General features: G+C 37.3%; 1 protein-coding gene across 5 annotated transcripts in view; it reads left to right on the top strand.

Annotated features, from left to right (window-relative positions):
• The window catches only part of PPARG (peroxisome proliferator activated receptor gamma), an 84,319-nt gene that overhangs the window by 38,608 nt on the left and 22,171 nt on the right, over nt 1-23,540 (top strand). For all 5 annotated transcript variants that reach the window (XM_058167435.1, XM_058167434.1, XM_058167436.1 and 2 more), the window contains exons 2-4: nt 9,006-9,233; nt 17,332-17,501; nt 18,650-18,788. In XM_058167435.1, coding sequence (XP_058023418.1) covers nt 9,014-9,233; nt 17,332-17,501; nt 18,650-18,788 — 529 coding nt within the window. In that variant the 5' untranslated portion in view covers nt 9,006-9,013. The remainder of the gene's footprint in view (nt 1-9,005; nt 9,234-17,331; nt 17,502-18,649; nt 18,789-23,540) is intronic.

Here is a 23,540-nt window from a genome sequence, read left to right as displayed (position 1 = left end):
CTCCAATGTCATAATATAATGTAATAACAGAGTTGGAAGGGACCTTGGAGGCTTTCTAGTCCAACCCCCTGCCGAGGCAGGAAACCCTACACCATTTCAGACAAATGGCTATCCAACATTTTCTTAAAAATTTCCAGTGTTGGTGCATTCACAACTTCTGCAGGCAAGTTGTTCCACTTATTGATCGTTCTAACTGTCAGGAAATTTCTTCTTAGTTCTAAGTTGCTTCTCTCCTTTATTAGTTTCCACCCATTGCTTCTTGTTCTACCCTCAGGTGTTTTGGAGAATGTTTGACTCCTTCTTCTTTGTGGCAACCCCTGAGATATTGGAACACTGCTATCATGTCTCCCCTAGTCCTTCTCTTTATTAAACTAGACATACTGAATTCCTGCAACCGTTCTTCATATGTTTTAGCCTCCAGTCCCATAATCATTTTTGTTGCTCTTCTCTGCACTCTTTCTAGAGTCTCAGCATCTTTTTTACAACGCAGCGACAAAAATTGAATGCAATATTCCAAGTGTGCCTTACCAAGGCATTATAAAGTGGTATTAACACTTCACGTGCTCTTGATTCTATCCCTCTGTTTATGCAGCCCAGAACTGTGTTGGCTTTTTTGGCAGCTGCTGCACACTGCTGGCTCATATCTAAATGGTTGTCCACTAGGACTCCAAGATCCCTCTCACAGTTATTAGTATTGAGCAAGGTACCACATATACGGTACCTGTGCATTTTGTTTTTTTGGCCTAAATGTAGAACCTTACTTTTTTCACTGTTGAATTTCATTTTGTTAGTTACCGCCCAATGTTCAAGTCTATCAAGATCCTTCTGTAACTTGAGCCTATCTTCTGGAGTGTTGGCTATTCCTGCCAGGTGTCATTGGTGTCATCTGCAAATTTGATGAGTTCCCCATCTATCCCCTTGTCCAAGTCATTGATGAAGATGTTGAAGGGAACTGGGCCTAAAACAGAGCCTTGGGGTACTCCACTGCATACTTCCCTCCATGTGGATTTAGTTCCATTGAGGACTACTCATTGAGTGCGATTGGTCAGCCAGTTACAAATCCATCTGGTGATGGTGCTGTCTAACCCACATTTTTCTACTTTTAGCTAGTAGTAGGTTATGGTCTACTTTATCAAATGCTTTACTGAAGTCCAAGTAAATTGTATCAACAGCATTCCTCTGCCCCACTAATTTTGTCCACTAATTTTGTCATAGATTAGTCAGCCTTCCCCAGCCTTCTCCACCTTCCAGAATTCCATAATTTCCTTAATTCCCAATGCATGTGGTTGGGGAAGACTGGTAGGAAGTGTTAGCTATGTATGTGGTGTTTTTGTGTATAGTTTAAGGCAGAATAAAATCCATATTCCCAAGAACTCTAATGTTTATTTTTGCTTAATTCTCTAAGAATTCTTTTTGTGTATTTTTCCTTTCTTGGTTTTATACAACCAGTGTGAAATTAGGGGTGTGGCTGCCCGTGTTCACAAATCTTGTGACAGTGTTCTGTTTAGTGAAAAGAAATTATGTCTAGAATGCAGTGCAACAGACCAATCAGGTTAACAGAAGGAAGCTTCTTCATTGTATGGAGTAAATGCTGAACAAAATGTTGTTAGCCTGTTTATTATTTATTGCCATAGCATAACACCCACCAGATATAGTGAATGACAGTTCCCTTAATTCCTAACTGCTTTCTTTAATTTAAATATGCAATTAAAGTGTGGTAGAACCACACATCTGCAGAACATAGGTTTCAAGAATGTTGCCATAGACAAAATATGGGAGTTCAGGGGATTGTGGGGAAATTTTTTCCTATGACCTAAGCTCAAGGCACTTCCGCCAAAGCATTTTAAATTACTGTTATTTAAAGACATCCCAGAGCTCTGTGATCCCGTGAACTAATTTATTTTCCAGTTGGCTGTGGAGCAGTTGAAACAATTGCAAAGTGAAGTGGTGGTTGTTTCTTCTGAGACACCATGGCTCCATTTCCTATTGGAAGGAGCTATTATCTCCACCACCTCTCTCTTCCTTAGTTTCAGTTCTTGTAAGGGAAAGGCAAGCCCAATAACTTTGCTGTCTCCCTCAGAAACCCAACTAAAAGGAGCATTGGGGAAATTGACTAGCGTTAGCTAGGAACTCCATACAAAGCACCAATCTTAAATCGTTAGTTGAGTTCCTCTTTAACATGGAGGGAAAATATTTTGTTGTTGTAGCAGTCTTGTGGGTCTGCATCATCTTTGGCAATAGAGACATAATTTTTATTCTTTGCACTCAGCACTTTCTGAAGCAACTAATAATCTGATTTTTTTTCCCCTGAGGGCTGCAGAAGTGAAAACAAGACAACATGGAAGTGTGTGGGGCCAATAGAATAAGCTTGCCTTATCCAGTCCCATGGACACTTTCTCAGGAGGGCACTGGGAATCATCTCCTTTTTTTTGTCATATCCTGTGTTCCCCTTATGTGACTAGCATTGCACAGTGCTGTCCTATTCATTGCCCTTTCTCTATTTCTTGAAAGTAAAAAAGCATAAAGAAATGAAACTCGTTCCGTCCCATGGGTACCAATTCATTTGCACTGAGCATATTTTAATTAACAGTGAGAATGTGGAATAAATGGTACTGCAATTGAGTTAAAGTCTCCTGGGGAATCTTTGGGATCTACTTACCCATTTCCTTTTCACTTAAGTTGAGGTTAGGACTGTGGAATGGAAAAGCATAAGCTATAAACTTAGGAACCCAACATAGGTGTGAATCTACTTATCAGGATGGTGTCATTTGCCTATTCCATCTATCACTGTAAATTCTGATCTTTCCTATGAATGGAGTGAAGCAAATTTGAATTAGAAATGCCTCATTTTCAATTAGAAACAGCATTTTTCCCCCCAGCATGAAGCAGTTGTTTTATGCTTCAAGCAGTTGCTTTGTGCTATTTCAGTCCTTTTAAAAGTGTTTTAAGTTCAAAAAAGCTTCTTTCAAGATCCAGTCACTTCCAAAGTGATTGAAACAGCTCAGTTTGAAACATCTGTTTCAAATTAGAGAAATTGTTTCAAATTCAAAATGGAACAATTTTCATTTGAAATGATTTACACATTCATACATCCATTGTGTGGCTAATTTGAGAGAGAGTGGTTATTACTTGAAAAAACATATTTAAATGGTAGTGAATGCTAATGCTAATCATTGTAAAGCTTTGCTTTATTCTTTTCTTTCCATTTTATTGCCAAAGGATACTGGATCACCTTATGCCACTCTTAGAGGATACCACATTTACCCATAATATTATGCATAATTTCTTTTTAAAGCCACAGATATCATAGACTCAAAAAGACATTGCTTATTCTTGTGTTTGATTATTCTACATAGCACAACACTTTCATATAACAAATTCCAACAATGTTTTCCTCCTCTAGCCACAATTAGTAGATTTTATTTCTGAAAAAAATGATAAATGTCTCCACAGTACCTTTCATATAGACTAGAGAATATTACAGACAAAATAAACCAGAGGAACGGAAAAAATAGGAATATTGTTTCTTCGGTACAGTATTGTTTTTTTATTTAAAAAAAGATTATTTCTTCAGTCTGAAATACTTAGGAAATGTAAACTGAAATAGTTTATTCAGAAGATATCAAGGAGAGCATTCTCTTACCAGTTTCCCTAAAATGTGTCAAAGAGGGCATACTTAATGTATTTTCATCATAGATAATTCTTCGTTTTCACATTACAATCTGAGAAAGCATTAAGCCTAAAATACTAGGTAGCACTTTAAACACTAACTCTTCTTTGTTCTGGTCAAGGCTTTGAGGAGCTGTAAAATTGGCACCATATAGCTAGTTCTCTTTCTGAGAGATAGGCAGTAAGGCAGTACAGGCAAATAACTTTTTAATTCTCTCTTCATTGAAAAAGAACAGTGTAGGTTTCGACATAGCATTCTAAAAAGCATTTGCCTGTCCTTTGGTGTGTGCCAAGATCAGTTCTGATACAGTTTTGGTATATTGGAAGAGACAGGAATTAAAGGGTTCTTTCTCTGGCTGGATTCAGACACTGTGCAAACTGTGGTTTGTTTTTGAATAAACCTGAGTCCCACAATCTTAGGCTATAAAACATGGTTAATAAATCAAAACATATGACTTTGTTGATCCTGTCAAGCCAAACCTAAGCACAACAAGTTGTGCCTTAATATCATGAATAATGCACCATTGAATTATTATATGCCACCCATAGTCACTTTCCATGAGATAAGTGGCCATATAAATGTGATAAATGAATAAATACATTAATCCACTATAATTGGGAGACAGTTGCTGGGGGGAATAGTTTGATCTCATTAATATTTGTCTTTGCTTTTTTAACACAACAGGAATGTAAAGTCTCAAACAATTGCAGCAGCTGGTAAATTCATACATAAATCCTTACATATTAATTGTGTTCTTCTTTTCTGGGATAAGCAACATTATATATAGCACAGATAAGAATAAGAAATCATAAACCAAAGGAATTAGGGTATGAGATGAGAAAAGGAAACACACCTAATATCAGCTCCATTCGGTATTTTTTGCAAACTTGGAGTTTTCTAACATTCTCACCGCATTTTTTTTTCATCTAGTTTTCTTGAACACTAATATTCATACTCATTCTACCCTTCAACACATTACTATAATTCTTGTAAAATCTCTAATGCACTTTGTCTGCCATCTCTTTAGTTTCATCCCAAATTATTTTATCACTTTTATTATTTTTAGTTCCATCCATTCTGCTGGAACACTTTCGTTTGTCTCTTTATCCATTTCCAAAACCTTTTTTTTCCTTTCACAATCACAGTGCATTTTATTGGTCATTTTTAAGCTTAGCACTTTCATTCTCTTAGATACATTGCTTGCAACTGTCCTTTTCTCTTTTTTAACCTCAGTTTAACCGCAACTATCTTTTTCTCTTTTTTAACCTCATTCAGAGTGCCTTTCATTGCAACAGTTCTATTGAGCATCACTATTCATACTGGCCTTTCATATATGTAGCTCCACACAGTTCTGTAGCTCACTGTAAAATAATTCTTTTCACTTTGTTAACAATTTCTACATTTTTTTCTTATGTCCAGTGATTATCTTTGGGGAATTTTTATGTGTGTGCATGTGCTTTCAAGTCAGTTTTGACTCCTGATGACTGCCTGTCCTGTCATTTTCAGAAGTGATTTGCCATTCCCTGCTTTCTGGAGCTGAGAAAGAGTGACTGGCTCAAGGTCACCCAGTTGGCTTTGTGCCTAACGCAGGACTAGAACTCTCAGTTTGGTTGCTAGCCTGGTACCTTAACTACTAATGTAGGATATGTATGTTCTCCTTCTACCCTTCTACTTTTACTTCTTTCACTTCTATTCTCTCTTCTTATATGCAGTTTTCATCATAATCCCTCAAATCAATCATGCTTTTAAATTTATATTCATTTCATTGCCATGTATATATGTGGATAGACTTATCATTAAACCATGTATTCAAAACAGGCCCTTTTCTAATCAGGTACCTAACAGTCACCATTCTTATTAATTCTTGGATTTCTGAACGATCAGTCATGTTTTTTGAATGATTTTTTCTTATTCATGCCTATTGACCTAAGAATTTTACCCCCTGGAGTTGCCTTCAAAATAATGCATTTTTTTTTCTCAGAACTCATTTCTGGTTCTTACATTATCCTTGAGTATCACGTACAATTATCACAAATTTTGGATTTGTATTTTTAATTGCTGCGTAGCAACCTAGATAACACTAGATGATATTTCCTGACATACGTTTTAGTTGTTCGTCTCCAATTTCCTGTGTTTCCTGGAGCATTAGCTCCAGACTATAAGTATTGAAGATCTTCATTCAGATCATTCACTAATTCATGCTCTTTACCTTTTATAGAACACTCAAAGTCACAATTGTCCATACACCATTATTGTCACCAGATGAACTTTGACACTGACATTTACTTTTGCCTGTCAGATCTTTGGTCACCTGAGATTTGTTATAATGCTTTCATAAGACAAACTAGGCTGTCATTTTTAGCCATAGTCATGCCACATGCAGCATTCCTTCAAACCAAAAGGACAGTATCGATGTCTTTTAACACTGAATTTATTGAAATTGAATTTATGTAAATTCAATTATTTGTAATTATTTTCTGCAAAACTTGGATAAAACCTGATATGCAAGGAACATTAGGCTCAAAAGTGTAGATTATTGGTCTCACAAGAGGGCTTCCAATGGAGATGGCTACGTAGTGACTAGTCTTTATCTTTCATTAATGGCTTTCCATGAGCAATAAAAAAGTGAATGTAGATTTGGGTGTTGGAAAAATGGCAGGATGGCCCTATTCCTCATTCCCAATTTTCCTCTATTTACAAATTAAAGCTGACACCACACTGAGGGTTTTGCTTAAACTAGGAGTTGACAATCCTTTGTTTATTGACCATATGCAAGTCTTGAAATTCCTCTTTTGCAGAGCCACAGGAAATTGCAGTGCTGAATGTTGACAGCACAAAGACTGAGTGCACAATTTCTCAGACACAGAATTTCTAGGGAACCTTGGTTAAATCACTGGATCTGATGTATTATTTTGGTGAAGTATGATGTACTGTAGATGGCATATTTATGTCACACACACACACCCATTCCTCAAGAGCTCTAGAAGCATAGCTAATATTGTCATATTTTTCCCAACAACTCTGGAATGGAACAACTTGTCCCAGCTGGCATGTCATGCTCAACTCGCCACAAGACAACTCTCCGTGGGACAGTTCAACATGGGATAATTCAACAGAGGGACAAGTAGAATTGCAGCTCATCCCCAGCCTTGAGGACTTCTAACTTGAGAAGTTTCAAATCTAAAGCAAGACAAGGCCTGCTGCAATTAACTCATCCCTCTCTTGAGTTATCCTGTGCTGAATTGTCCCGCAACAAGTTGTCTTGTGGTGAGTCGGCCAGGGCAAGACAGCCGGGACAAGTTGGCCAGGGCAAGTTGTCCAAGATCTCAATAACCCTATGAGTAGAAGTAGGTATGGTTGAGAGACACTGACTGCCCATATATTCTTCTGCTTTTCAGATTTTTTCTTCATTTTTATGATATCTCTATCAACAGAGGTTTTAGTTGTTTTTCAGTTGAAAATATTACTTTTTTAAAAGGAGTTTTCCATCCTGCTGAGAAAATTATTTGCTCAGCAGAAAATACTGATGGAGGAAGAGGGGGGAATTTCCAAAGAAGTGTGCTGAGGATTGCAAACTTTAAGGCATGTCCAGACTCACCCAGGTCACAGGGTACATATTTTACCAGAGCTGGGACATCCATGGCCAGTGATATGTTTGCCTATGTCACCAAGGAAGTTAAACGTTGACAAAAGCATCTCCTCCCGAGTCTAATGTGATTACAGTCGATAGACCATTGCTGCTATTTTAGAAACCATTTTTAGGAAGGAAGGCAGGGTAGTGCTGGCTGGTTCAAAGTAAACAGAGCCAAACCAGTTTTTATTACATAAAGGTATAAAGTCCATGCATGCTAGTATTCCAGGTTTCAAATGAAATATCAAGCCAAATACAGTCAGCTTCCTTATGTCTATATGTAGGCGTGTGTGTGTGTGTGTGTGTGTATCTATCTGTGACGTACAGTTCTAGTCTTGCACATACCTATATGTATGTGTGTGTGTGCGTATCCTATCATATATATCTCTGGTACTAATTAAGCAGTTGTCTACTTCAAAGCTATTATTATATATGCCTAAAAGTAAGTGTTCACTTGTAGCCTTGGAAAGGCATTGCTTTCCTTCCTCTGTCTCCCCTTTTTTCAAATTGATATATAGTGTGTGTTTTCTTATTTTTTTAGGATTATTAATAAGATCTAGCCTGATCCTAATTTAGACAGGAGTATTCTACCATTCCAGACTTGGGGAACAATTCCTAGATTTCATGCTAAGCAAATACAAAAATTTAGTGGTTGTTGCTACATTTAGTGGAGTCTGTTTATTTGTCATGAAGTCCAAAGTTGACTCTTTACAGTTATAGGCAGCATTTTGTCTGAAAAAGTAATTGTTGTGTGAAAGAACAGTTGTACTATGTACTATGATTCTGCTGAGCAAAATGGTTTAAATCTTGCAATAACAAGTCACTTCCTAATAAGTATCTGGACATCTATGTAGTTTTCTTGGTAACTATACAGAATTGGTGAACCATGGCCACCTTCTATGATGATGTTTCTACTTTCTAATGTAGTCTACAGGTTTAGGATTCTTAACCATTAACCACCTCATTAACCAGATCCAATTCTCCATAGCTGTCTTGGCATAACTATCACCATATTTTTCTACTTGATATTTTTTTAACTGCAAAAGCATCATATTGGGGATCTCAAGCAAAGGTCAAAGGAATCTTGTTTTATAGAGTGACAATAGCAAAGATCAAAGAGATCATTGTTTATAGAATGACAACAGCAATAATGCATTTGTAGAAGAATTAATTTAAATGATTTTTGAAGGCTTCTGAACATATGTAATGTGTACAACCACAATCACCCATAATGGCACCTGGTTTTAGGGGTTTTCAGCTCAGAAAGTGTAATTTTAAAATAACCAATTAAGTAATACCACATTGAATGTAATCTACAGGAAGCTCTCCCACACAATTCCCACTAAAATTAATTTTGCCATACTAATGGTAATAAACTTCCTGGTACATTATGCATTTGCTGATTATTCATCCCCTCCCTAGATTTATTGGATTCCTTTTCCCCAGGGGGGAAAAAATCCAACATACCACTCCTGATATAAAAAAAAATAACATCACTAAAAAACAGAAGATTTGTAACCATTCATACATTGTTGGTATGTGTTGCTTTTAAAAATCTTTACAGAATTGTGTCAAACTAGCACTTCTGAGTATTTGTGGCTTTGTTCATTATTCTTCCGGGATGTAAATGTAATTATAGTGATGTAAATTTTTATTTTATAAATACCGAGTGTCACATTTTTCTCTTTTTCTTTTTAATTTCAGGCTTTACAATGGTTGATACCGAAATGCCGTTTTGGCCCATGAACTTTGGTATTAGCCCAGTAGATCTTTCTACAATGGATGAACACTCCCATGCATTTGACATAAAGCCCTTCAGCACCGTTGATTTTTCCAGCCTTTCTTCTCCACATTATGAGGATCTCCCTCTTGCAAGAACTGATCAGCTAGCCCTTGACTATAAATATGATGTGAAATTTCAAGATTGTCAAAGTATGTAAACTTTTTATGGCTTGATCTTTGTAGTTATTAGAAGAGTGTTCAGCTTTAGTTGGTATCAAACAACATAGCTTATAAATTAACTAGTGAACAGCTTTAACATCAGGGGGGGAATATTGGGGGTTTTCAGGTTGTGAAACCTGTTAGTTAAAAAAAAAAAATCCCAAGACCTCTGATCAGGAGGCAAAGCTCAAGTGATTTCCATAAGTCTCCATCACAAAACTCCATCAACTGAACGCAATTTGAAAAATCTTGCTTTATACAAGCCGGGATACGGATAAATATACATTCTTCCATAGTAAAAGGCCACTGATTTAATGATAGGGGGTTGATAATTTATATGATACAAATTCCTGTTTTGTTGCTATGCTATATCAACAAAATAATTTTTTAGGCTATTAGGACTTACAAAAAAGACTCTTTGGTACAATCAATCATATTTTAAGATTATAGTTATTTCGTTAAATAAAAAAAAAACCCTGTTGCTTGGCCATTGCAACAAAAAAGAATAGAACTATCATTCTGTGTTCACTTAATCAATTTAAAAGTTGAATTCAAAACTAACGATACCCAGATGCCACACTGTTCATGTATTCAATACTTATGTATATTTAAAAATAAATATATATATATATAATTATAATTATAATTATATATATATATATATATATATATATATATATATATATATATATATATATATATATATATATATATATATAATTATATATATATATAAAAGTTTGGGAAATGAATTTTTATGATTCCAAAAGTACATTTAAATGGGCTGTAAACTATATTAACTAGCAGTTCAAAAGCACGTAAAAAATGCAAGTAGAAAAATAGGGACTACCTTTTGTGGGAAGGTAACAGCGTTCCGTGTGCCTTTGGCATTTAGTCATGCCGTCCACATGACCACGGAGACGTCTTTAGACAGCACGGCTCTTCGGCTTTGAAACGGAGATGAGCACTGCCCCCCTAGAGTTGGGAACGACTAGCACATATGTGCAAGGGGAACATTTACCTTTTTAAACTTTATCAAACTTTATCTGTGCTCCTTGAGTCCCCCCACTCATTTTTAATTTCATATTTCTGTACCTTCATTGTTTATTCCATTGTTCATCTTTATTATTTCATTACTTTGATACTGTTATTTTTATTGCTCTGTTTTTACTGTTGTAAACTGCCCAGAGTAGCCACTTAGCAAGATGGGCAGGAAATACATTTAACAAACAAATAAATAAATACCAGTTCATAAATTGGTAATCTTAGCTAAGCTTGATTCACAATATTCATATCCCACCCCAATCAGAATACTGGGGATGGGACGCAAATACAATAATCAAAGAGAAACAAGGGTACGAATCATTAATCTATACCTATGGTAGCAAACATCCTTTAATCAACTGAGGAACTGATCAGTTAATCAACTAATCAGTTCAGGAGGTTGTAGTCTCCTGAAACTTCATCCCATTTAGTTGTTTTGGGAAAGGCTAACAAGGTAATTGCTGTCTTTATCTCTAATGGGGTGAACGTTCCAAACAGTGGGAGCTGCCATAAAGCCTGTCACCCACATATTTCAAATGGAGATAGTGCTATCATCAGTAGGCCCTCTCTAAATGTCTGAAGTGGTTTCAATTCAATTCAGAGATAAGATGAAATATTAAAAAATCTGACGTTATAGATCTGACTTAACAAGAAACTAATGTAGTACTGCTGTTGAAAGATACACTAAGAAGCAGCATTAGATTTATAATTCTTTTTTTAAAAAATTTTTATGGTTTACTGAGTTTCAAAATCAGTAGTGCAATAAAAATATAAATAATCCAACAACTACTTTTTATTCTTGGAATTAATGTGCACTAAAGCAAAGATTGTGTAACCATTCTGTATAATACTGTATATGAAGCAGGATTAGGAGAACTAACAGCCTGCTTTCTATTTCATGGTTGTAGAATTGTAGGGTTTTTTTTCCACTCTGAGCACAACTTTTAGAGAAGAATAATTAAATAGTGCATGCTATCAGTCTTCCCATTCCAAGGTATTAGATGCCACTTAATCTTAAATATGACCAGAATTTGGAGGCATAATGGCTTGGAAAATCAACAGCTTAATGGCATGCTTCTTTTGAAAGCCCAGGTTCCAAAGGCAGCATATTGAGTATTACAAATCGGCCAAAACAATTATTATTATTATTATTATTATTATTATTATTATTATTATTATTATTAAGATTAAGATTAAGATTAATATTAATATTAATATTAATATTATTATTAAGATTAATATTAATATTAATATTAATATTAATATTAATATTAATATTAATATTAATATTAATATTAATATTTTTATACCGCCCTTCTCCCAAAGGACTCAGGGCAGTGTACAGCCAAAATAAAAACAGTAACAAAATACAATTAAAATAAACAATTAAAAAACTTATTATAAAATTGGCCAAAATTTAAAACATATTAAAATTAATTTAAAATTTCAAAATATTAATAAAACCCCAATTAAAAATCAAAACTATTATGCCAGTCCCGCTTGAATAAATAAGTGTGTTTTTAGCTCACGACGGAAGGTCCGAAGATCAGGCACTTGACATAGGCCAGGGGGAAGATCATTCCAGAGCGTCGCTGCTCCCACAGAAAATGCCCTACTCCTGGGGGCCGCCAGCCGACACTGTTTGGTGGACGGCACCCTGAGGAGACCCTCTCTGTGAGCGTGTACGGGTAGGTGGGAGGCATAGGGTAACAGCAGGCAGTCTCGTAAGTACCTGGGTCCTAAGCCATGGAGCGCTTTAAAGGTGGTAACCAGAATCTTGAAGCGCACCCGAAAGACCACAGGAAGCCAGTGCAGACTACGGAGCAGTGATGTTACGTGGGAGCCACGAGCGGCTCCCGTTACTACTCGCGCAGCCGCATTCTGGACTAACTGCAGCCTCCGGGTGCACCTCAAGGGCAGCACCATGTAGAGAGCATTGCAATAATCCAAACGAGACATAACCAGAGCGTGGGTGACTGTGCATAAGGCATCCCGGTCAAGGAAGGGACGCAACTGGCGGACCAAGCGAACTTGGTAAAAGGCCCTCCTGGAGACGGCCGCCAGATGTTCATCAAAGGACAGCCGTCCATCCAGCCCAAGTTGCGAACCACCTCCTTTGGGGCCACTAACTCACCCCCAACAGTCAGCTGCGGATGCAGCTGACTGTACCGGGGTGCCGGCATCCACAGCCACTCCGTCTTGGAGGGATTGAGCTTGAGTCTGTTTCTCCCCATCCAGACCCGTACAGCTTCCAGGCACCGGGACAGCACTTTGACCGCTTCGTTGGGGTGGTGCGGGGTGGAAAAGTACAGCTGAGTATCATCAGCGTACTGATGATAACTCACCTCGAAACCACTGATGACCTCGCCCAGTGGCTTCATATAGATGTTGAACAGGGTAGGCGAGAGAATCGACCCCTGAGGCACCCCACAAGTGAGGCGCCTCGCGGACGACCTCTACCCCCCTGTCAACACCGTCTGCGACCGGTCGGAGAGATGGGAGGAGAACCACCGATAAACGGTGCCTCCCACTCCCAATCCCTCCAGCCGGCGCAGCAGGATACCATGGTCGATGGTATCAAAAGCCACTGAGAGATCTAATAGGACCAGGGCAGAGGAGCAACCCCTGTCCCTGTCCCTCCAGAGGTCATCCACCAACGCGACCAAAGCCGTCTCCGTGCTGTAATCGCGTCGGAAGCCAGACTGGAACGGGTCTAGATAGACAGCTTCCTCCAGGTGCCGGGGGAGCTGCCATGCAACCACACTCTCTACAACCTTCGCCACAAAGCGAAGGTTGGAGACTGGACGGTAATTTCCCAAAATAGCTGGGTCCAGGGAAGGCTTCTTGAGGAGAGGTCTCACCACCGCCTCTTTCAAGGCGGCGGGGAAAACCCCTTCCACCAAAGAAGCATTTAGCAGCCTCGTGTCACTTCCTGAGCAGCCAGCACTAACCAGGAAGGACACGGGTCCAGTAAACATGTAGTTGCATGTAACCTCCCCAACAACCTGTCCACGTCCTCGAGAGCCACAGAATCAAACTCATCCCAAATAGCCTCAACAAGATGTGCCTCCGTCATCTCGGTTGGATCATCGCAATCTTGGTCCAAACTATCCCGAAGCTAAACGATTTTATCGTATAGATAACCGTTAAACTCCTCAGCTCGTCCCTGTAAAGGGTCATCCCATCCCTCTTGATGAAGGAGGGAACGGGTCACCCGAAACAAGGCGGCCGGGCGGTTATCTGCCGATGCAATGAGGGTGGAAACGTAGGAACGTTTCGCCTCCCTCATTGCCACTAGGTAGGTCTTAGTAAAAGACCTCACTAGTGTCCGATCAGCCTCGGAACGGCTGGACCTCCAAGTACTCTCTAGGCGTCTTCTCCGGCGTTTCATCTCTCTCAGCTCTCAGCTCCTCGGAAAACCAGGGAGCCAATTGAGATCTACGCCGGGTCAGAGGCCGCAAAGGCATGCAGAGGCCGCAAATGCTTGATTTTATGAATGAGACATACGTAATTGACACCAATATGTTTATCATGCTAGACAATTATTTCATAGCACTTTCTATAACAACCTGTACCAGTTATACAGATGTAATTATTCATCTTGAAAATTCATCTTGAAACTATTCATAGTTTCATAGTATATATAATATATTCATAGTATATAGAAATTCTAAAGGATATTATTCCCATTATGTAGTATAGGGCCTGAGAAGTATCAGCAAGATATATGGGCAAATCTCAGCTCGTAGCTCCTTCCCCTGGACACTGGACTTTTAATAATAATAATAATAATAATAATAATAATAATAATAATAATAATAATAATAATAATAATAATAATAATAATAATAATAATAATATTATTTTAATTTGTATACTGCCCTTCTCCCGAAGGACTCAGGGCGGTGCACAGCCAAAATAAAATACAAAAAGAACAGCACATACAATACTAAGAACAACCCCTTAAAAAACTTATTCAATTGGCCAAAATTTAAAATACAATGACACCCTATAAAATTTACAAAAATTTAAAGCCCATAAAAGCAAATTAAAATTTTAAAATCAAGCCAGTCCAGCTAGACAGAATAAATAGGTTTTAAGTTCGCGGCGAAAGGTCCGAAGGTCGGATAGCTGACGAAGTCCAGGGGGAAGTTCATTCCACAGAGTAGGAGCCCCCACAGAGAAGGCCCTCCCCCTGGGGGCCGCCAGTCGACATTGCTTGGCTGACGGCACCCTAAGGAGTCCCTCTCTGTGAGAACGCACCGGTCGCTGGGAGATAGAAGATGGCGGTAGGCGGTCCCGTAAATATCCTGGTCCTAAACCATGAAGCGCTTTGAAGGTAGTCACCAATACCTTGAAGCGCACCCGGAAGACAACAGGCAGCCAGTGCAGTCTGCGCAGGATGGGTGTTACATGGGAGCTCCGAACCATTCCCTCTATCACCCGCGCAGCTGCATTCTGGACTAACTGGAGCCTCCAGGTGCTCTTCAAGAGGAGCCCCATGTAGAGAGCATTGCAATAGTCCAAGCGAGAGGTCACGAGAGCATGAGTGACCGTGCATAGGGCATCCCGGTTCAGGAAGGGCGCAACTGGCGAATCAGGTGAACCTGATAAAAAGCTCTCCTGGAGACGGTCGTCAAATGGTCTTCGAAAGACAACCGCCCATCCAGGAAAACGCCCAAGTTGCGCACCCTTTCCATCGGGGCCAATGACTCGCCCCCAACAGTCAGCCGCATCTGCAGCTGACTGTACCGGGGTGCCGGCATCCACAGCCACTCCGTCTTGGAGGGATTGAGCTTGAGCATGTTCCTCCCCATCCAGACCCATACGGCTTCCAGACACCGGGACAGTACTTGATAGCCATTGGGGTGGCCTGGGGTGGAAAAGTACAGCTGCGTATCATCAGCGTACAGTTGGTATCTCACCCCATATATATATATATATATATATATATATATATATATAACTTTGGGAAATGAATTTTTATGATTCCAAAATTATGTACATTTAAATGGGCTGTAAACTATATTAACTAGCAGTTCAAAAGCACGTAAAAAATGCAAGTAGAAAAACAGGGACTACCTTTTGTGGGAAGGTAACAGCGTTCCGTGTGCCTTTGGCATTTAGTCATGCCGTCCACATGACCACGGAGACGTCTTTAGATAGCACAGCTCTTCGGCTTTGAAACAGAGATGAGCACTGTCCCCCTAGAGTTGGGAACGACTAGCACATATGTGCAAGGGGAACATTTACCTTTTTAAACTTTATCAAACTTTATCTGTGCTCCTTGAGTCCCCCCACTCATTTTTAATTTCATATTACTGTACCTTCATTGTTTATTCCATTGTTCATCTTTATCATTTCATTACTTTGATATGTTATTTTTATTGCTCTGTTTTTACTGTTGTAAACTGCCCAGAGTAGCCGCTTAGCAAGATGGGCAGGAAATACATTTAACAAACAAATAAATAAATACCAGTTCATAAATTGGTAATCTTAGCTAAGCTTGATTCACAATATTCATATCCCATCCCAGTCGGAATACTGGGGATGGGACGCAAATACAATAATCAAAGAGAAACAAGGGTACAAATCATTAATCTATACCTATGGTAGCAAACATCCTTTAATCAACTGAGGAACTGATCAGTTAATCAACTAATCAATTCAGGAGGTTGTAGCCTCCTGAAACTTCATCCCATTTAGTTGTTTTGGGAAAGGCTAACAAGGTAATTGCTGTCTTTATCTCTAATGGGGCTAATGTTCCAAACAGTGGGAGCTGCCATAAAGCCTGTCACCCACATATTTCAAACGGAGATAGTGCTATCATCAGTAGGCCCTCTCTAAATGTCTGAAGTGGTTTCAATTCAATTCAGAGATAAGATGAAATATTAAAAAATCTGACGTTATAGATCTGACTTCACAAGAAACTAATGTAGTACTGCCTGTTGAAAGATACACTAAGAAGCAGCATTAGATTTATAATTCTTTTTTAAAAAAATTTTTATGGTTTACTGAGTTTCAAAATCAGTAGTGCAATAAAAATATAAATAATACAACTACTTTTTATTCTTGGAATTAATGTGCACTAAAGCAAAGATTGTGTAACCATTCTGTATAATACTGTATATGAAGCAGGATTAGTAGAACTAACAGCCTGCTTTCTATTTCATGGTTATAGAATTGTAGGGTTTTTTTTCCATTCTGAGCACAACTTTTAGAGAAGAATAATTAAATAGTGCATGCTATCAGTCTTTCCATTCCAAGGTATTAGATGCCATTTAATCTTAAATATGACCAGAATTTGGAGGCATAATGGCTTGGAAAATCAACAGCTTAATGGCATGCTTCTTTTGAAAGCCCAGGTTCCAAAGGCAGCATATTGAGTATTACAAATCAGCCAAAACAATGTTTGATTTTATGAATGAGACATACATAATTGACACCAATATGTTTATCATGCTAAACAATTATTTCATAGCACTTTCTATAACAACCTGTACCAGTTATACAGATGTAATTATTCATCTTGAAAATTCATCTTGAAACTATTCATAGTTTCATAGTATATATAATATATTCATAGTATATAGAAATTCTAAAGGATATTATTCCCATTATGTAGTATAGGCCTGAGAAGTATCAGCAAGATATATGGGCAAATCTCAGCTTGTAACTCATTCCCATGGACACTGGACTTTTCAGTATTTGCTTCACAGAAATTATAGTTTAAAAAAATGAAAATATTGTGTTAACTATAGTTGAAACGATGTTTTGAATTGGATTTCAAATTCTGCTTTAGAAACATAATATACAGTCATTGGTGGCCACCAATGTTTTACTTTGGCTTTTTCCACTGAAATGGCAAGGTTAGATATTTCAGATTCCCATTTGCTGACTTCAGTAACTATGTATATCTAACTCTTGTATATTTTTTAAAATATCTGAATCACAAATGCATTCAGATTTGCAATACTATTTAGAGGTAATTGGTAATAATCAGGGATTTGGTTAATTCTTCTTTTGAAATCTTCCTCTTATTCAGATGCAATTAAAGTAGAACCTCCATCTCCACCGTATTTCTCAGAAAAACTTCAGATGTATAGTAAACCTCATGAAGAAGCCTCTTGTTCTCTCATGGCTATTGAATGCAGGGTGTGTGGGGACAAAGCTTCTGGGTTTCATTACGGAGTGCATGCATGTGAAGGTTGCAAGGTAGGTAATTGTAATAATAAATCATTCATTCAAAAAAAAATGTTTCTTTATCTCTTTAAAATGCTATCAGACCTTACTGTAATATCAGTAGTCAAAGATAAGAATTTCTAATTTACCAAATTCAGGAGGGCCATATACTTCTAGTTTATTTCTTTTCTAAAATATGTTAGAACATGCTGCTCCTCATTATTTTGTATTAATAGAATCTAAAACATCATATGAGTTAGTTTTAACTAAAAAGTTCCTTGTCTGTTTTAACTAACAGGCAAATGACAATAAGGATCTTACTTTTCTAAAGTATGTTTTGTTTTGTTTTGTATTTGTCTTGTTGGAATATTGCACTTCAGCTTTTATCTGCCCCTTAGTATACCCTAAGAGAGCAAACACATTTAGGTTTTTTGTAACAATTCTAAGAATGTGATTTAAATCACATTTTTAGAATTGTTAGACAAAGGCTAAATTTGTAAATGTGCTTGCTCTCTCAGGGTATACTAAGGGGCAGATAAAAGCTGAAGTGGAATATTCTAACAAGACAAATATATTTCAAACAGGAAGTAAGCCAAAGTAAGAAAATGTTTCTCATGCACTCCATCCAAACTTGTGAAATAAATACAACTCTTTGAGATATGTCACTGTAGACCTCCCCAAAGCATGTTCAATCTTAACATTTTGTCACATCAAGCAATTTATTAAAAACCCTTCTCTTTTAAATAATCACGTCACTTTCCCAGAAACTATAACTTAATACAATTTATTAAGTGAATATTTAAAATGTTTTGCAGAATTATAAATAAGAAGGTAGAAAATTATTCCATACATGTGCACACACAAATTCTCTATTTAGTAAACTTAATTCTTGCAGATATCTTAACCAAGCTACAATCAATTTACCATAAATTCCATTGGAATTAAAAAGAGTTCCTTTTATGTTAATACAATATTTAAAACACACACATATACACCATATTGCTTTGTTTTGAATGAATGTTGAGAAATCAGATTTCAAAAAATATTAGAGAGTGTGACCAAATCGACAATAAAATGAAAATATTTCTAGCCAAAAATACATGGTTGTCTTTCAACTTAAATCTGATATAGTGGGATATATTAAGGCTAATATTTTTTGTATCCCTTTATTTTTATTGAAGGGTTTCTTTCGCAGAACAATTCGTTTAAAATTAATCTATGATCGATGTGATCTCAACTGCCGCATTCATAAAAAAAGTAGAAATAAATGTCAATACTGCCGATTCCAAAAGTGCCTAGCAGTTGGAATGTCTCATAATGGTAAGCATCTTAATTTCTGGTTACTTGATTGGAATTGATGTGTCAAGGGAATGTATTGCATCTGTTGTCTATGAAAACTTTCTCCTCTCCTGCAATCTTGAGGCTCTGTGCATTTTGAATATACAGAGTTTATAACTGGGTTCAGCAGCTCTTAATATAGAATGGGACATCCTATGCAACCTGCACACATCTTTAACAGTTGGCTGAAAACGTGTGCAATTTCAAATTTTTAATAATCTCACTTCCATTATATCTCATAGAAACATAGACATGTCATGAAATGCTAAAAGAGTAATTAAAAATATATATTTTAAATATAATCTGGACGATCCATGGATCCTTGTGCCTGCATACCTTATCTTGTCAATCTCAAATTCAACCAGGTTAAAAAATAAAAACTGAGAACACATTGCAAGAGCTAGGCATATGCTCCTTTGAGTTTGGCACTTAGATGCAATGCCCATAGAAAGATATTTAATAATGTCAGGGACTACATGGTAATCCTTCCTAGTCATGCAAAATATTTTCTTAAGACCTCAGGACTAGGGCTGCTGAATGTGAGCAACAGCTCTTCTAGTCCGGACAAGCATATCCTTGAAGTGCTGGTTTATATGATAGCTCAAGCAAAATGATCTTGCTGGAATGAAGAAGCATGTTCACCCAGCAGAACAGCTGGAAGAGATCTACAATTATCAGCAAGATGTTAGCTAGTATTTTGGTTGCTGTGTCTGTTGCACACAATCGTTATCTATCTTTGTATTCCCAATAACCATCACTATTAGTTTTTCCTAAATTATTTTATGTTCTCCTTTACCACACTATGCCTTTTGGTATTCTAGCCATATTTGAGAAAGAAATCATATCCTTCTAGTGCAGTGTTTCTCAACCTTGGTAATTTTAAGATATGTGGACTTCAACGGCTGGCTGGGAAATTCTGGGAGTCCACACATCTTAAAGTTGCCAAGATTGAGAAACACTATTCAAGCATCAATGTAATATGTAGAATATGATATTATTGGTAACACATGAAGTGATTGATAACATATGAAGTTATTTTATAGCCATCTGGATAGAAAATAAAACTCCATGACAATATTGTCCAATACTGTAATGTGTTTGTTGACTGTTGGGAGCTTATATTCTAAGTCAGCCCTGAGCACTTAATTCTTCCTATATTTTTTGGAAAATAGGAAGATTCACAATAAAATATAAATACCCTCTGGAGGCATAGGTTTTATGTAGGTTTTTTCAAACAGTGAATATTTGGCATATGTAGGTTATTCAGTAAAATTTGGCTTGAAAATCTTTGAATTGCTTATTCTACTTTCCTGCCCCTATTACTTCCTCTTCCATTGCTACAATTTATTATGTTATTAGCCTTGTCTCATTTGGTTATTTAGATATCATTTTATTAACTGAGATTTTTCTGCTTGTGAGTCTGAAAGGCCTTTTTGTTTCTTACTCATCTCTTGTTTTGCATCATATACTAAGTACATCATTCAGTGCAATAACATTAACACTTCCAAAATCAGGTGTCTGTCTGTCTGTCTGTCTTTCTTTCTTTCTTTCTTTCCTTCCTTCCTTCCTTCCTTCCTCCCTCCCTTCCTTCCTTCCTTCCTTCCTTTTTTACTTCCATCCTTCCTTCCTTCCTGAAATCTATTTCACTTCTATATTAAGGCTGGGAAAATATTAATCCATTTTAACTATGGTGAGATGAAAAGTTTTTGCCTTTTATCTTTCATATGTATAATTATTAATGAAGTGCCTAGCTTTTGGATGAATAAGATTTTTTTCTTCCAAGGAGTTGAGAGATACATTTCTACACAACCATCAGCCCCATCTTCCATAGCCTTTCCTGCATTTTTATGCCACTTCATGAATAACCTACCTAGATAGTTGGCTAATGAATCTATATGGTCATTGAAAGAGTGCAGAAAACAGTATAAACGGGTATTATTGTTCAGGGAGAGAGCTGAAGGGTCTGTTGTGGTCTGCCAGCAGCCTGCGGAGCTGGCAGCAGAGTTGGACAGTGAAGAGGCTGGGGAGGAACATGTGCCAGTTGCAAGAGGGAATGATAAAATCCATAGTATCAGAAGACAAGTCAAGACTGGAATTCTTGCTGTTGGGAAACTACTCATGGTACAACTCCAGAGGAAATGCAGCTAAATCATCTTCACAACATTTATGCTTCAGTTGGAGCTGAGTTAGCAGCTACTTGGCTTAGCTTTCCACCGCCCACTTAAGTCCTACAGTTTCATGGGCTTACAGTTGGTGCCATTCTCAGAGGAAGAAAGTTACACTCTAATGCCATTTCATCCAGTCTGAGGAAAGAAAAAAAACATCTGATGGCTTTATATTAATTGGTGGCAACAGAAAAACCCTATCGTATCCCCTAATTTTCCAGGAGAGGAGAATTATGTTTTGCAATGTAATTGCAATGAGTATTAGCTACAGTGGTAGAAGGTTCCACAGGTCAGGACCACGTAGGAAGAGGCTCTTCTCCTTGACCCCACCTGCCAGAATTGCATAGCAGAAAAGGTCTGTAGCAGACCTCTTCTGCTGGAAGGTTTGACAATGTAGAGAAGTATGTCTACTAAGGGAAATTAATCTTGTTTCATGTATCCTCATTGGCAGTCCGACAAAGCCAGATCTGAGGTACTCTAAGGCATTGTGATTCTAGTACACTCATTAAATGATTCCAGTCAATAGGAAAAGAAGGGGTTGCCAACAAAACAGAACTGAACAAAACAGAACAAAAAAAATTAGCATGGTTGTAAATTGCCAAAAAAGACTGAAGAGGTCACATTTCCTTTTTTTCCCCAGATTACATTTTAGGTTCCCCAATGTCAACTTCTATACTTGTAATTTTACTGAGCAAAAATATCAGTAAAAAAAACTATTTGTACTTCCTTTTTGCTCATGTTTTTGACATATTCAGTGGTCAGTCTTCCTCATTATAAAATCTTACCTAGTTTTTCTGGGCTGCACATTTATTCTTCTGTTTCCTTAAAGGAGTCCCCTTTGACTTTTAAAAGAATATATTTGAGTGCAACATATGGTTTGGCCTTAACACAGCTTGTAAGAATGAGCTTGATAGATTTAGAAGATGAATGTATGATATGGGACAATTTAAAGACCATTTAAGTTCATGCTATAAATTTATGAGAAAATATTTAATGTTATAATTCTTGAGAGAATGAATTGTAGTGAAGATTGTGTTCTCTCTCCTGGCACAGCCAAACGAAAACAGGAATAGAATGTCATAACAGAGTCTTATGTAATTAAAAAACTAAAGAATTGCAAACATTACTGGGAAAATATCTTCTCTGTGGTTTTTATTTTCTCAGTATAAAATGTAGTTTCCTGACGCCAGAAGAAACTCTTAACTTGTTTTTTATTACCAACAAATAAATTGTTATGAGAAGTATTTTCTCAAATCTGATGTTGTTTTAAAGGCAAAAATATTGCAGTGAAAATATTTTTATAGAACCTCATATGGACGCACATACTTTCCTAGTTAAGCTCATTCTGAACAGTATATATATTATTATGGAAGAACAGTGAAATGTATGCGATTTCTCAAGACAGAATAAAAAGACATGGGGTTTTGATACACAACTGTATCTGAGCATTTTGAAATATCAGATTCCACACTATGAATGATCCATTCTCAATAATTCTATGAATTAAGTTAGCATAGCCTTGGGTAGCCTTGTTTTCCGCAGAAATACTGGATTGATTTTAATTAATATCCAACCAAGATGGCTAAAGGCAGTTGGAGTCAAATTGGAAAAGACTAATAACAAACACTGTCAAACTTTCCTCTTTGCACCCTTGACTGGAAAGAGTTAATTCAAGGAACAAGAATCCAAAGCAATCATTAATAGCATTTTTATTAGAATTTATTAAAGAGTTATAACACAAGAATTCAAGCAAGGGCTCTACTTTGGATAAGATGCCTATAGTAGCCATTAGCAATTCAGTAGCAAGAGTCTTGGCTGTTTCCTCCTGTTTTGTTGATGTAGAAGAGAAATAAGTCTCTCTTGTAACGATGGGACAGTAGGCATTTCCTGTGTTGATAATTCACAGTGCTTTTATCAATGTGAGAAATAGTTCTCACAAACAGATTTATTTAGCAAAAGATAGATATCAGAGCTTAAAAATCAGACTACCTCCCAGTAAAACAATTCAAGGCCCTTCTGAAATTGCATAAAACCGAGACTACTGCTTACTGAGAAAAATAAAGATTTTTTACATTCATTTTAGAGAAAATATAGACCATGTAAACCGCTTAGAGAGGACTGTAAAACACTATGAAGTGGTATATAAGTCTAAGGGTTATTGCTATTGCTATTTTCAATGACATCAGGTCCAATCTGCTGTTATTTATGCAGGTAGGCAGACGTGTACACATCATCCACACAGCAGCATTTGCTTAAGGGATTGTACCTGTTTTGAACCTTTGCAAAGTAGGGCAAAGTGTTAGACTGAAATAGACTGTAGTATGGGTGAGCAAGGGTGCAAAAGCAAATAACCATAATTCAACTATTTCAGGACTTTCCTCTATTATTCGACTCTTCTGTTCTCCTCAGATTGTTGGAATTTTGGAAGAGGCAATGATACCCATAGGCCTACTTAGCCACTGAATAGAAAAGGTTGACAGGATGTTTGAGGAAGATGATCTACTCATTAGTGAATGCAGCTTTTTATTCGCCAAAGGTCATATTGGCCAATAAAGTCATTCTGCTAAAC

The sequence above is a fragment of the Ahaetulla prasina genome, chromosome 2 (genome assembly GCF_028640845.1).
Source record: "Ahaetulla prasina isolate Xishuangbanna chromosome 2, ASM2864084v1, whole genome shotgun sequence".
Classification (NCBI taxonomy): domain Eukaryota; kingdom Metazoa; phylum Chordata; class Lepidosauria; order Squamata; family Colubridae; genus Ahaetulla; species Ahaetulla prasina.
Note: the sequence above shows the minus strand (reverse complement) of the source record. Positions and strands in the feature narration are given on the sequence as shown.